This window comes from Amblyraja radiata, chromosome 3, assembly GCF_010909765.2.
Source record: "Amblyraja radiata isolate CabotCenter1 chromosome 3, sAmbRad1.1.pri, whole genome shotgun sequence".
Lineage (NCBI taxonomy): Eukaryota > Metazoa > Chordata > Chondrichthyes > Rajiformes > Rajidae > Amblyraja > Amblyraja radiata.
The window spans coordinates 93,156,894-93,173,074 of NC_045958.1; the positions used below are offsets into that span (position 1 = coordinate 93,156,894).

The window sequence follows — 16,181 nt, forward strand, 5'->3', positions numbered from 1 at the left end:
CTCTGAATTTCTCCCCGTCCTTTGGTAGGCTGCTTTTTCTGGCTAATTTGTATGCTTCATCTTTTGTTTCGATACTATCCCTGATTTCCCTTGTTATCCACGGATGCACTACCTCCCTGATTTATTCTTTTGCCAAACTGGGATGAACAATTGTTGTAGTTCATCCATGCAGTCTTTAAATGCCTTCCATTGCATATCCACCGTCAACCCTTTAAGAATCAATTGCCAGTCTATCTTGGCCAATTCACGTCTCATACCCTCAAAGTTACCTTTCTTTAGGTTCAGAACCCTTGTTTCTGAATTAATTATGTCACTCTCCATCCTAATGAAGAACTTAACCATATTATGGTAACTCTTGCCCTAGGGGCAATGCACAACGAGACTGCTAACTAACCCTTCCTCATTACTCAATACCCAGTCTAGAATAGCCTGCTCTCTCGTTGGTTCCTCTACATGTTGGTTTAGAAAACTATCCCGCATATATTCCAAGAAATTCTCTTCCTCAGCACCTCTGCCAATTTGATTCACCCAATCTATATGTAGATTGAAGTCACCCATTATAATTGTATTACCTTTGTTGCTCGCATTTCTAATTTCCTGTTTGATGCCATCCCCAACTCCACTACTACTGTTAGGTGGCCTGTACACAACTCCCACTAGCGTTTTCTGCCCCTTAGTGTTTCGCAGCTCTACCCATATCGATTCCACATCCTCCAAGATAATGCCCTTCCTTTCTATTGCGTTAATCTCCTCTCTAACCAGCAACGCTACCCCACCTCCTTTTCCTTTCTGTCTATCCCTCCTGAATATTGAATATTGAATAGGCTTTTGCCATTTGACAACATTTTGCTCCATAGAGAGTAATAGGGTGCAAAAAATTGTGAAAGGCAACAAGATGTGAGACTAGTATTGGACTAGGTGGGACTAGTGTAGTTTGGGCATGTTGATGGGTGTGGGTGAATCGGTTCGATTGGTCTGTTTCCACGATGTATGACTTTATGGCTCTATGTTAGGGCATGATCTGGTAGCATGGACAACAAGCTTGGCTTTGCATTAATCTGCATCCAATGCTCTCTGTCCCAGTTGAGAAGATACTTTGCAATCATGCAAGCGTCAAAGACAGTTTTATATCTATAAAGGAACGTACGGGAGGGGGCAAGGTCACCTAATAAAGTGTGACTGGGTGACTACAAGGTCTATCCCGCCTTGCAGAAAGCGTGGTCTTACGTTGTTCTTGGCACTGGCGAGTCTCGCCCCGTCTCCATCGCCGAAAGCCGCCTCGAGTTTACGCCAGGGTTTGCCTCGGGCCGCTTGCTTGTTGAGATTCCTCCCGCCCGGGGTCAGCTCTTCCCTGTCCCCGCACTCGGACGCGATGGACACCAAGTAGCCGGCGTCCTCTCCTCGGAACAGCCGAGCATCTGGGACCAAGCAAGCCGGGACAACGTCGCACTGGAGAGCCTCCATCCCTCTGGACGTGGCCGAGAACTTTGGGAGACTTTCTCTTCTTCTGCCGGGAGATCTGTAGACCGGCTTGTGATCTGATTATTGCTTTTAACATTGACTGAGGGGCAAGTCGTCCCTGACCGACGAGCTTCCTGGGCTAGAACCTGCCCCGAAACACCAACATTCTCAATTCGCCACAACTGTTTAGACTGGGTTCCAACACTATGGCAACAAGAATTAAATGAAATCTACGCTCGTCAACACAAAAGTTTGGACGATCCGCTTGCTGGTGATAATATATTCATCTCACCCACCCGTCAGATCCACCAGCCTTGGTGAACGCGTTTCAGTGAGCAAACTATTTAATCCATAAGGTAGATAGATGGGTCAGCTATGTTTCAGAGCGTGAGAGTGACTTCGAAGCTGTACCAACCACAACCGAAATTTCAACATCACGCCTATTGTGATGGGGGCTTGGAACGCATTGCCAGGGATGGCGGTGGACGCAGGTACCATAGTGGCATTTAAGAGGCTTTTAGATAGGCACATGGAAGTGCAGGGAATAGAGGGATGCGGGCAGGTGAGATCTGTTCAACTAGGCATCGTGTTAGACATAAGCATTGTGGGTCAACGGGCCTGTTCCAGTGCTATGTTCTATGTTCTAAATGAGTGCTGGATTACCGCACAGGTAGTTATGTTATAACGCACTGGTTTGCATTCATACTGAAACCTCCCGTTATAGCAAATCACGTTATAAGGACAATTGTGTCGATGGGGGGGGCGGAAGAGTTTAGTTTTCTTTATTGTCAAATGTACCCCTTTTTCCCCTTCACCTTAAACCTCTAGTCCTCAATTCACCTGCTCTGGGCAAAAGATTATGTGCATCTACCCAATCTATTCGTTTCATGATTTTATACACTTCTGTAAGATTACTCCTCATCCTCCTGTGCTCCAAGAAATAGAGTCCCAGCCTACTCAACCTCTCCCTATAGCTCTGACCCTTGGGTCCGTCCTAGCAACATCCTCGTTAATCTTCTCTGTACTCATTCCAGCTTGACAATATCTTTCTGGTGCTCAGAACTGAACACAATACTCTAAATGTGGCCCCACCAACGTCTTATATAACTGCAACACGATCTCCCAACTTCTATACTCAATACATGCATTCTACATAAGAATAATTCTTGTAACTGCACCAGTGTGTAAACCAGCAGCTGCAGTTCTTAAGATAGACACAAAACGCTGGAGTAACTCAGCGGAACAGGCAGCATTTTCTCAAACTCCTTTCAGATCTGTCCTTACTTTGACTCCCTGCAACCAAAACCAACCACATTAACGAGTCTGAAGAAGGGTTTCGGCCCGAAACGTCGCCTATTTCCTTCGCTCCATAGATGCTGCTGCACCCGCTGAGTTTCTCCAGCAATTTTGTGTACCTTCGATCTTCCAGCATCTGCAGTTCCTTCTTGAACACATTAACTCCTGGCACGGCGAGGATACGAGCTGATCTACCTCGTTGATGACCCTCGGACTTTCCTTGACCCGACTTTGCTGGCTTTACCTTGCGAAAAACGTTATTTCCTATCATGTATATATAGACTGCAAATTGATTGATTGTAATCATGTATGATTTCTGCTGTACACAAAAATGCTGGAGAAACTCAGCGGGTGCAGCAGCATCTATGGAGCGAAGGAAACATAATAACATAGATAGGCAACGTAAGATTTCTGCTGACTGGTTAGTATGCAATAAAAGCTTTTCACTGTTCCTATGTACACATGACAATAAACGGAACTGACTCTGGATAGAGTTGCCTTGCGTTGAGTTACTCCATCATTTTGTGTTTAGCTTTGGTGTAAATCACATTTTATCTCTGTTTGCTTGGTTGTCACCTTCTCCTAGCTAATATTTTCCTTGAACCACATCTCTGTTGATGTCTCTTTTTCGCATCTTCCCCTTCCTTATCTCCCTCTCCCCGACTCTCAGTCTGAAGAAGGGTCTCGACCCGAAACGTCACCCAATCATTCTCTCCAGAGATGCTGCCTGACCCGCTGAGTTACTCCAGCATTTTGTGCCTGTCTGGTTTCCACATTGTCATTCGAGTCGAGAGACATGCTGGGGTGCAGTGTCGCACCGCGACCTGCTGGTGGCGCTGAAGGGCGGTGCAAAGCTCGATGGGTATTGTAGTCCGTAGGGATGAGCTGCGCCTGCGTGTTTCCGGCCGAGGCCCCCGGTTGCCGTGGTGACGGGCGGGGAGGGGGGAGAGGGAGGAGCGGGACCATGGCGGCAGCGGCGATGATCCTGTTGCTCCTACTCGGCGGCTTCATGGCCGTCCGGCCCCAGGCGGCCGACAAATACTCGCGCCTCAAGAACGAGGACGAGGAGACCCCGGGGAAAGAGTTCAGGGTCGCCAAACTCAGCCAGGTGTGGGACAAGGCGCAGAGGGTGAGTGAGTGAGGGAGGGGGAGAGATGGCAGGGAGGGGGAGGGGAGGAGTAAGAGGTGATAGGTAGATGGGTGGGGAGAGGGAGAGGGAGGGGGGGAGAGGGAGAAGGAGAAGGAGGGGACAATGGAGGGTGCATAAAGGGAGGGGAGGAGGAGAGGGAAAAGGGGAGGAAAGAGGGGAAAGGGGAGGAGAGAGGGAGAAGGGGAGGAGAGAGAATGAGGAGGAGGGAGGGAGGGAGGTTTGCAAAAGAGGTGGGTGTGTTTGAGGTGGTGGGTTGAGTAGAGTTGGGGGAAGAGTGAAGGGAGGGGGACCAGGGTTGGGAGGGATCAGGGCTACAAGGATTGGGAGTTGGTTTGTGTAAATGTCAGGGAGAGTGGACAAGGGGAAGTGGGATGGGTAATGCTGAGGAGATGGGGAGTAGTTGGGGTGGGGTCAATGAGGCTGGGGAGAGGAAGATGGGTACGGTGAGTGAGACTACAGGGAGGACGGGGGTTAGGGTTGGTGAGCACGGCAGAGTGAAGTTGAAGTGGAGTGGGGTGGGGGTATAAGGAAGAGGAGGGGAGCGGGTGTAAGAGGTAATGGAGGGCAAGGAGTGGTTGGGGGAGAGGAGAAGGCAACCTGAACTGATGTACTTAAGTATTGAGTGTTTGGTCCTGAGCTACCATCTATCCCATTGGAGACTCTTGGAAGCATCAAACAAGCTTTTCGCTGTACCTCGGTACACGTGACAATAAACTAAACTAAACATTTTTCTGAACTGCATACTCATGCACTGCCCAGATGTGTTTAAACTACTTGTAGTATTTCTCCTCTCTGTCCCTGGGAGGTTAGTTTGTGCTGAGGGTTTCCTGATAGTCAGCAACTTGTGACCAAGTCTTGCAAAGTCTAATAGAGTGGGTTTGCTCAAAGTGAAACTCTGACCCAATCTCCGTGTTCACTGGAAGTGAGAAGTCGGCCACTGCAGTTGGCATTCATAACTGTGTGGGGAGTCTTTACTGCTGTTTTGTGACACACTTACTTCAGTCTAGAGACAGTGAATGACAAATAAAGATAAACATTTGATTTTGTTGCAAAGGTTTTCTGATGCCTGGTTAACGTTTTAAAAGATTAACAGTGTCTTCAAGTTTTTTGGTATTTATTATTAACTGGAGCCTTACTTTGATAACCTGCTAGTTAGCCATTGTTTTGTTTTAGAACATAGTAAAGTGCAGTCTAGCAACAGGCCCTCCGGCCCACGATAAAATATTCTATTAACTATTCTCTATCTGCACATGATCCAGACCTTTCCCTTCCACGCCGCCAATTTAAAAGCCTTTCAAATGCCACTCGTATCCGCCTTCACCATCACCCCAGCAGCATGTTCGAGGCACACACCACCCCCTGTGTAAATTTTTTAAATGTGCACTGTACATCTCATTCATCTTTGCCTAATGGAAAGACAAATGCCTTACAACTATGACCTCTAGTCTATGACAGAACAAATGACAGATGATGAGGATATTTATAGGCAACGACGCATGCTGTATGTACAGGCAAATATCCTCTTGCGTAAATTTGGTGCGTGTGCAGATGTGGTGAAGATGTCGCTATTTAGAGCATACTGCACACCCCTCTACACTGCTCACCTGTGGTCAAACTATTTAAAGACAAGTATGCAGAGACTAAAGGTGGCATATAACGATGCCATGAGAACACTGCTAAGGCAAGCTAGATGGTGTAGTGCCAGTAATATGTTTGTGGCTGCAGGAGTCAGTACTTTAGAAGCTATCCTAAGACACCACATGTATAAATTCATTTGCAGGATAAATGACTCTAAAAATGTGCTTATTGTGGCCTTGACAAACATAAGGGTTAGCACTACACGCTACGAATCCCAGTTGTGGAGACACTGGTATCGTTGTCTTGTTGTAGGACATTGATCGTCTTTTAATCTGGATTTTTAACTTAAGTATTGTGGGTTTTTGTTAAATATAAATTATGATGTTTTTATGTGATATACCATGATTTTATATATATTTATGATATTTGATATGCAATGCATTTTTAATGTAATGTTGCCCCTTGTCTGGACCTTGAGTCCGTAATAAAGTTTATTATTATTATTATTATTATTATTATTATTATTATTATTATTATTATTATTATTATTATTATTATTATTATGACCTCTAGTCCATAGACCTCTAGTCTATGACACCCTGAGGAAAAAGTTCTGAATGTCTACCCTTATTTTATAGGGAACTTATTAAGATGTTCTCTTTACCTATATCTCAGTACTTTAGCTCTTGGCTTGCTTGTCCTATAGATTTATGTGCCTCTCTCTGTCAATCTTTCTATTAGGTGAAGTTTCTCTTAGCTGCATTTTTGGCAGTGCTTAGTGTTCATAATTAACTCTTAATTTGCAGGTATCTTTAATTGTTGCCCTGGATCCACTTACACTGAATGTTTCCTTTGTTTCTTCCCGCAGCTTCAACTGTCCCCAGTGAAGCTGGCAGAGCTGCACAGTGACCTGAAAATCCAGGACAAAGATGAGCTCAACTGGAAGAAGCTGAAGGCTGATGGTTTTGATGAGGACGGTGAGAAGGAAGCGAGGATCCGTCGTAACTTCAACGGTAATACCCTTGACAAAGGTTTTTATTTCTGAACTCGCATTCTAGCTTTCCTCTTGCTCTAAGTCAACTGTTTAGTTCAGGGGGTGGCATACCAGTGAGTCTATCAGTGTTGCTTTATTGTCGCATGTGCAAAGTCACAGAGAAATACTTTTCTTACATACAGTCCAGTAAAGTATTGCCATGCCCAAGCACAGTCCCCGATTAGCAAAGTGTACAAAAATAGTTCACTGCGACCGTATGCACGAGGCGGCAGGTTTTGATGCCATTTTCAAAGACCAGTCCACACTCTAGGTGGTATGAACAGTGCCCGATCCAGACAAGCCACAGACTGCTGCAGGGCTTCCAGTCATTGCCTTCCTCAGGATTGCCCAGCGAACCTTTCCTTTCCTCACCGCCACCTTCGTGCCCCGGGGGGGGGGGGCGCCTCCCATAGCCGAGGGCTGTAAGCCTTGCTGTCGTCTCCGGCTTCATCCTTTCCAATCTCTGGTGGACGAGAAAGGGGCCAGCTGGGCAGCTTCCCCATTACAGGCCACGGCCTGTAAGGGTTTTTGTGTATCCGTCGTGGGGAACGAGCAGGGGGTAACGTTTTTACTTGGTAAGAGTTCTACTGTCTGGGCCACCGTTGATACAGCTCATCTCAGTTCTTCAGCTAAAGTAATATAGTTTAACGAGTAATCTCTGTCATTATGTTTTTCCATACAGTTATCCTCACAAAGTACAAACTTGATGGGCGAATGAAAACCATGCCTTCAGAATCCAATTACCTCAGGGATTTGGGAGATTCCGAAAATGATGTATTTGATGACCCAAAACTAGAAAAATTATGGAATAAGGTTGGCACGGATTTAAGGCTTTCTGAAATAAAAGTGCAACAATATGTGTTTAAAGTATTGATGGCAAATTAAAGAATTGAGAAAGTGAGCAGCCTAGGTGATAGGACGGTTCAGTTGCCTGGTAACAGCTGGGAAAGAACAGTCCCTGAATCTGGAGGTGTGCGTTTTCACACTTCTGTACCTCTTGTCTGATAGGAGAGGGGAGAGGATGGAGTGACCGGGGTGACACTGGACCTTGATTATGCTGATGGCCTTTCCGAGGCAGCATGAAGTGTAGATGAAGTCAATTGAAGGGAGGTTGGTTGGTCTGGGCTGCGTCCTCCACAGTGCATTATAATTTCTGTGCAGCAGCTGACTAACTCAAGAAGCTGCGGTGGGTGAGAAGGATCAGGCTAATTAGAAATATGCACTTAAACAAAGAAGCTGATAGTTTAAGTTTAGCAATGGCTTCAACCTGAATTCTTTCAAGAATTAATATTTTGTAGATAAATTCCATGGCTGCCCTGCCAGCAGCTGTTAGTCCTTTCACCCTTTTTTATTTTTAAAAGTGTTTGTTTTGGAGGTCTTCGAGTCTTTTTATGTGGGGGGGGGAAAGGGGGAAACTATTTTTCTCAGTCCCTACCTGGTCGGAGATGCGGCTTTTCTCCGAGCCGTATTTTCGCCCCATCCTCGCAGCCTACCAACAGGACTGGAGTGGCGTTTTCCTGCCGGGACCGGCCAGAACTTCAGATTCGGCTGCGGCACAGTGCTGAAGCACCATCACAGAGCAGGCGATGCCTTACCCGGGTCGCCGTGCGGTGGACTCCGGATTGCTGAGACCGCCGACTCCAACATCCGAGGATCTGTGGCTGTGGGCGGCGCTGAACTTTAAACACCGCGGAGCCTGGGTTCTCTCGCCGATGTCGCCATTGTTGGAGCTCAGACCAGAGCGGCCCATGGACTTCGGGAGCCGCGGTCTCCGGGGAGGAAGCGGCCGCTCCAGACACTCCAAGCCGCTGAGAGTGTTCTTCCGACGCCGGAGTTCCATCATCCGACGAGAGGGCCTGAAGCATCGGGCTGCCGTGGCGGCGACTGTGGAGGCCTCAATAGGCCCGACCATTGGTGAACGGGATAGGATTGGACCTTGCTGCCTTCCCTCACAGTGGGAACCATTGTGGGGGGATGTTTTTATGTTTATTGTTAAATTCTTTAATGTGTCTTATTTTTATTGGTGTGCTGCAATGGCAAGTCAAATTTCACTACACCAATTGGTGTATGTGATAATAAATGTCCTTTGTCCTTAACTCTTGGGCTTCTTGATAGGCAACGACATCGGGGAAATTTAACGATGAAGAAGTTCGGAAACTGCGCCGTGAGTTTCTGCATCACCAGGACAAGATTCAGGAGTATCACATCCTGAGGGAGACTGTCAGCAGGAGTGAAGGTATCGCAATGAAAAATCATTAATTAAGGAGCATGACTACCCGCTGAGTCGTTTATAACAAAAGCAATGATTGTTTTATGAAAGGTATTTCATTTGTAACTTAGTTTTGAGGTGATATTTAAAATTGAAAATTCAGAACAGAGAAGACCCAAGTTGAAGCAAGAGAAGCGTAAAAAGTAGGATAAGATTATTTTTATGCAATGCTACCCATAGGCACAGGGTTATGAGCAGAATTGTGAAGGAGTTTTTTTCCTATTAAAAAATACAAAGTTGTGCCACATAACATCTTTTAAAGTCAAATAAGATTACCACGAGCAAGGAAAAAATGAGTTGAACACATGATCAAAATATTAAGTATTAAGAAATAATGGGGATATAGGATCCAAGTATGTTGTTTTGGAAGTTGCTTTGCAAATTTGACCCAATATCATATCACAAGTGATAGGAGAAGAATTAGGCCATTCGGCCCATTAAATCTACTCCGCCATTCAATCATGGCTGATCTATCTCTCCCTCCTAACCCCATTCTCCTGCCTTCACCCCATAAGCTCTGACACCTGTACTAATAGTGATGTGCAGTGATTTGTACTCTGGGTGGAATGTTTTATTGTAAGTGAAGTGAGCTTGTTTCTCACAGACATACATCAGAACGCGATCAGCCCTGGTGAAGCCCACGTCCAGGAAGATTTACTACACACCAAGCATGCAGAGTTGAAGGACAAGCACCGCAATGTCCAAGAAAGTTTTGGGCGTTTGCGCAAACTGATCCACCAAGGCTACGATGAGGACAGTGGTAAGATTTTGTAAGACATACATAGGAGCAGAATTGGGCCATTCGGCCCATCGAGTACTCCCCCATTCAGTCATGGCTGATCTACTTTTCTCTCTCAACCCCATTCTCCTGCCTTCTCCCAGTAACTTTGACGACCTTACTAATCAAGAATCGGTCAATCTCCGCTTTAAAAATACCCAATGAGGTCCTCCACCGCTGACAGTAGCAATTAATTCCACCGATCCACCTGGCTAAAGAAATTCTTCCTCAACTCCATTCCAAAGATACGTCCTTTTATTGTAAGGCTGTGCCCTATTGTCCATGGCTCTCCCTGTACTAGAAACATCCTCTCCGCATCCACTCTATCCATGCCTTTTATTATCCGGTAGGTTTCAATGTGATACCCCTTTATCCTTCCAAACTGCAGCTAGTACAGGCCCAGAACCATGAAACACTCCTTTGTGATTGTGAAATTTGTTTGAATAATAGTATTTATTTTCTACGCAGAATTTTCTGAACCTAGAGTTCTTGAGCTGTGGGATATGGCCAAACAGTCGAATTTCTCACATGATGAGCTGGATTCCATTAAGGTAAACTAACCTACACTAGGTTCTGCAAATGCAGGGATCTGGAGGACTAAACAACCTGCTGGAAAAATTCAGTGGTTTAGGCAGCATCTGTGGAGGGAAAATTTATAGGTTGGTGTTGGAATGGGAAGATTTAAGAGGAACCCTGGGCTATGTTATCACTCGGAGAATGCTATCGAAGTGGACACAAATATGACTTTTAAAAAACACTAGACCAAGTGCAGACACGTTGGGCCCACTCCCCCAACGCAAGATTCCACAAACTCACCTGTACCCCCAACGCAATATTGCACCACTCACGCATAGCCCACAACTGCAGGCACGGCTCGTTTCTCCTCATCCCCCAGCACTCACTCCCTCCTCTTCACCCTCCCTCTTCAATCCCGAGAGAGGGAGGGGGGGTAGAGAGGCAGAGGGGAGAGATGGAGGGGGGCAAAGAGGGAGGGGGATGTGGGTAGAGAGGGAGAGGAGGATAGAGAGGGAGGAGGAGGGGTGGAGGGAGGGGAATAGAGGGGGAGGGGTGTAGAGAGGGAGAGGGACAGAGAAGGAGGGGGGTAGAGAGAGGGAGGGGGGTAGAGTGGGGTGGGAGCGCGGCTTTAACGGCCGCGGGACTTGCCATCGTCCGCCGGGCTCCAACATTAAGACCCGGAGCGGGGCCTTACATCGCCGGCGCGGGCTTGGCGGCCGCGGGACTTGCCATCGACCGCTGGTGGCTTTAACATCGGGAGGATGGAGAGCAGGGGAGAGACAAGACTTTGCCTTCCATCACAGTGAGGAGAGACTCACTGTGATAGATGTCTGTGTGAATTGAGTTGGTTGTGTATCTTGTATAATTGTTTATTTTTGCTGCCAAAGAGACTAAAGATGGAAATTAGCTATTGGCTATAATATTGCATATTTACATGTAAATGTTCATCAATATGCACTGTCCCTGTTTAAATTTAAAAAAATAAAAAATTCAAAATTCCAAAGTCCACAATCAGTTCCTTGGTTTTGGCGTTGAGAGCCAGGTTATTGTGCTGGCACCATTTGGTCAATCGGTCAATCTCACTTCTATACTCTGACTCATCACCAAAAATGATTCGTCCAACAACAGTGGTGTCGTCGGCGAACTTGATGATGGAGTTCGCAGTATGTCTGGCATGTACAGTCATGAGTATAGAGTGAGTACAGCAGGGGGCTGAGCACGCAGCATTGAGGTGCTCCCGTGCTGATTGTTATCGAGGATGACATATTTCCACCAATACGGACAGACTGGTCTGTGGGTGAGGAAGTCAAGGATCCAATTGCAGAGGGATGCGCAGAGACTAAAATCCGTGAGCTTGGTAAACAGCTTGGAGGGGATGATGGTATTATACGCCGAGCTGTAGTCTATGAACAACAGCCTGACATTTTTGTTGTCCAAGTCCAGAGCGGAATGGAGAGCCAGTGAGATCGCATCCACCATTGTTCTGTTATGGCGGTAAGCGAACTGCAGTGGGTCGAGGTTCTCGTTGAGGTAGGAGTTGATAAGCGCCATAATCAACCTCTCAAAGCACTTCATCACCACAGACGTTAGTGCCACTGGTCGATAGTCATTGAGGCACGTCGCCTTACTCTTTTTGGGCACCGGTATTATTGATGCCCTTTTAAAGCAGGTGGGAACCTCAGACCTCAGAAGTGAGAGGTTGAAAATGTCTGCAAAACTCCAGCCAGTTAGTCTGCACAGGTTTTAAGAACACGACCGGGTATACCATCAGGTCCACGCGCTTTTCGAGGGTTCACCCCTTTGAAGGATCTTCTGACATCGGCCTCTGTGACTATAAAGATAGGAAGGGTATTAAAGGGATAAATGGAGCAAACTCAGCATGTCAATTTGCTCGGCAATGGCACGGTGGGCCGAAGGGCCTTTATCTATGCTTTACAGCTCTGTGACTATGAATTGCCTTCTTGGTTCCTCGGCTAGCCATTTAGTCTGCTAGATAGCGAATGTGTTTGAGGAGCCCAGCAGTTCAAGACAAGATGTGGTCACTTTTTATGTGGGAAAAATAAAGAGGTAGCTGAGGGCTCCCAGAAGAGACCAAAGCCTTGGTCCAGCCTCCATAATAGAAGGATTGCACTGTCTGCAACACAGCATTCCACATACAGGCATTCCCAGACTTGCTTAATAGACAACTTCTTTAAGCCCACTGCCTTATTTCTGAGTTGCATGTCTCGGTAGCAGTGCGCTACTAGGCATGCGGCCGTTCCGGCAACCCAATCAGCTGTTCTTGTGGATGCTATGGTCCAGAGCAGAGCGGAGCGGATGCTTGGTCTCTGCGCCGGAGCCCCCACATACTGCCGGGCGGCACAGTGGCACAGCCGTAGAATTGCTGCCCCAAGATGCTAGAATTCCAGATTTGATCCTGACTGCGGGCACTGTCTGTAAGGGATTTGTACGTTCTCCCTGTGACCGCATGGGTTTCCACCGGGTGCTCTTGTTTCCGCCCACACTCCAAAGACGTGCAGATTTATAGGTTAAGTGGCTTTGGTAAAATTCTAAATTTCCTCCATTGGGTAGGATAGTACTAGTGTATGGGGCGATCAACGGGCTGAAAGTCTAAATAAAAGTAAATTCACCCGTGTGCATTAACACTTTGTTTCTGTCTTGCGTAACATCCTTACGCCAGGGTCCGCGGGACTTAACCCTCATGTAAGTCTGGCCCCGTCTGTACTGCATTGGGGCATCTGCTTCAGACCTGAAAGCTTATTGCGTGAGGAAATCTACGGACTGTTAGCAGATTAAATGAAACTGAGAGGAAACAGCTGGGACTGTCTTTTCTGCCTAGTGCTGTTGCTGCATTCAGAGCAGCTTGGTCTCATGGACCTGGAACAGTAGCACTTTTAACCTCCACTGCTTTCTGGCCGCAGGAGGAGCTGAAACACTTTGAGGTGAAGATTGAGAAGCACCACCATTATCAGGAGCAGCTCGACCTATCTCACCAGAAGCTAAAACATGTGGAGACTATTGGAGACAAGGAACATCTATCTCGAAACAAAGAAAAGTATAAAATGCTGACAGAAAAAACTAAAGAACTCGGCTACAAGGTAAATGAGTCCCTTTTGTTTGTTGGATCTCCTGCTTGCCAACTATTTTATCCCATTCCCATACTGACCTTTCTGTCCTGGGCCTCCATTGTCAGAGTGAGGTCACATGCAAACTGGAGGAACAATACCTCATATTCCGCTTGGGTAGCTTACAGCCCATCAGCATGAACATTTAATTCTCCAATATTAGATTCTCGCTACCCCCCCCACCTTTCCCCCATTCCTTCCCCTGTGCCCACCTGGACTTCCACCCACTGTCACCCTTTTGGCTGTACAATCCACGCCTTCAAACCTGGCTCACACCTTCCTTTCTTATCTCTGGCCTTTGTTCCAACCATCTTCCTACCAACCCCCCCCCCCACCTTTGTCTACCTATCCCTTACCACACATTGTCTTGCCCTTCCCCCTTCTCATCTCCCTGGCTACAAACAGGGTCTTGACTCGAAACACCACCAATTCACAGTCTCCAGAGAGGCTGCCTGACTTGCTGAGTCACTCCAGCACTTTGTTCTTTTGTGCATTAACCAGCATCTGCAGTTCCTTATTTTCACAACAGTGTGTTTGTTCTGCAAAGAGTTCAGTGAAATGTTAGATGCAGGGAGGGCGTTCCCCTTGACCGAGGAGACCAGAGACTGTGCTCGCAATCTCGGGTTAAAGGCTGGGCTGTGCACGCCTGAGATGAGGACAAATTTGTTCTTTGACGGATAGATTCCTGAGCGTTGAGGGATACGGAGAGAGTGCTGGAAATTAGCTGCGAAGGGCAATATCAGCCGTGACCTTGACGAGTGACAGCGCAGGCTCGAAGGGTTGGATGCCCTATTCCTGCACCAACCTCTTGGGTCCTTATTAAAAAGCATCTTCAAACTGCTGCAACTGCTGCTGCAGAGGGCGGTGGAGGCAGGTTCTCTGGATGCTTTCAAGAGAGAGCTAGATAGGGCTCTTAAAAATAGTGGAGTCAGGGGATATGGGGAGAAGGCAGGAACTGGGTGATGATCAGCCATGATCACATTGAATGGCGGTGCTGGCTCGAAGGGCCGAATAGCCTACTCCTGCACCTATTGTCTATTGTCTATAATTTAAAGATCAAATTACAGCAAGGTTTTTGAATAAAAGGGTGATTATTTCTCACGGGAAAAATGCAGAGAGTAAAGGCTTGGAGTGCCCGAATCGGCACTTTCCTACCGGACACCGCGGCTTCAGGATGTTATATCTTTCCCTCTCAACCCCATTTTCCTCCATTCTCTCCGAAACCTTTGACACCCTTACTAATCAAGAACCTGTTAATCTCCGCTTTAACAATATCTAATGATGGCCTCCACAGCCGCCAATTGCAATGAATTCCACAGATTCACCACCCTCTGGCTAAAGAAATTCCTCCTCATTTCCTTTCTAATGGTACTTTTTATCCTGAGGATAAGTGACACTTAAGTGTAACAAATCTGCCCACAATGTAAGGATGGTTGGCAGATGATATGAAAAATTAGTAGTGAACAGCAGTGATCTTTGTGCATTGTACACTATTTGCTAAATATTCATTCTCACACGGTTTTGGTGTTTTAGGTAAAAAAGCATATGCAAGATCTTCTGGCCAGACTCTCAAGGGGAGGACTGAACCATAATGAGTTGTGACTCTCCAGTTATCCCCACCCTGTCGTATAGTCGGGTGCAGGTGGAACCCTGCAGCAGAGATAAGTACCAAATAATCATTAATCACTGGTTCTCAGCACTCAGATTTTTCTATAATTGTCTTTTGTGCAAATTGTTGAAGCTACTGGAATGTAACCCAGCAGCACACTAGATTAATGCCGTTGATTATTGCTGATGACCAAGTTACTGATGAAAACAATTTACAAGATCTGTATAATCAAACGCACCATCTCTGTTCAATCAAAATCACTGATTTCTGAACCTTCTGTACAATTCTTTTTGCAGATGGCTGACTTTTGCTTTTAATCAATAATTAGGTCTGAGTGAACGAACAGATGTATAGTGCTCAACTCGGCTTTGTCTCAGTAACTGAGTTTATGAACTGAAACGTGTTAATCAAGTGATGCACCTTCCCAATTGCAGCTTATCCATGACAGCGTATTTCCTCCCCAGCAATCTCTGACATTCACAAAGGAGGCAGGATCAATATTTCCTTTCAAGCTGCAACCTCTCCTCCGAATCTCTTAAGGCCAGTCCCTGTGCCTCCTGTATAAAATTCTCATCCTTGTAACTCAATGCACTTGACCTTCCCTGTCTCTAACCATCCTAACTCCCAAGGAATTCCAAAGCGGTAGATGGGCTTATCAGAATCTCTTCTGATTTCCGGGCTTGGGAAGGTGCAAACATGAGGGAATGACTCATAGTAAAAAGTGAAAGCCAAGTGACTCTGGGTATGGTGGAAAACCTCCCAACTCAGCACTTGTGTTGTAAAGACAATGTCATAAAAGCTTGCATGACATCAACGTTTGCCCTGTGCTGAGGTTTTTAGTTGAGTGCTTCATTACCCAGCCTTCCCCATGTCCAAGCACCTCGTTCCTTCAGTTGATGACAGGCGGTGAAGCAATGTTGGACTGGAAAGCATACGTGGCGGCTGTCCTACAAGACAGCACTATTGCGGACATTGCAATTGTCGGATGCACCCCCAAGAACAAATCCATCTGGGCATGCAGAAGCGATGGTGTATTCGGCCGCATTACATCCCAGGAGATTGAAGTGATCATCGACACCGACAGGAAGTGTATCCTCCAAAACGGCATAACCATTGGTGGGAAGAAGTATTCCATCATCCGGGATAACATGCTGTTGGAAAATGATCCTTCCATGGATATCAGGACACTGGGTAATGAGGGCATGAGCATTTGTATTGGGAAATCTACCAAAGCCATGATGATTCTGATGGGCCGGAAAGGAGTTCATGGAGGTGTCATCAACAAGAAGATGCATGACATGGTGGACTTTCTAAGTAGAAATGGCAAGATCTAAATGGTCAAGTATGAAATAAAGGTGATGACCCC

General features: G+C 46.5%; 2 protein-coding genes across 2 annotated transcripts; both read left to right on the forward strand.

The window, feature by feature from the left end:
* The first annotated feature begins 3,679 nt into the window (after nucleotides 1-3,679).
* Nucleotides 3,680-16,181, forward strand: lrpap1 (LDL receptor related protein associated protein 1). The gene is made up of 8 exons (XM_033018332.1): nucleotides 3,680-3,886; nucleotides 6,354-6,498; nucleotides 7,201-7,331; nucleotides 8,634-8,754; nucleotides 9,392-9,547; nucleotides 10,034-10,116; nucleotides 13,003-13,179; nucleotides 14,740-16,181. The coding sequence occupies exons 1-8, from the start codon at nucleotides 3,722-3,724 to the stop codon at nucleotides 14,806-14,808; spliced, it is 1,047 nt and encodes a 348-aa protein (XP_032874223.1). The 5' UTR covers nucleotides 3,680-3,721; the 3' UTR covers nucleotides 14,809-16,181.
* On the forward strand, nucleotides 15,730-16,149 carry LOC116971574 (profilin-3-like). Its single transcript, XM_033018808.1, has one exon. It carries the CDS (start codon nucleotides 15,730-15,732, stop codon nucleotides 16,147-16,149), a length of 420 nt encoding a protein of 139 aa, XP_032874699.1.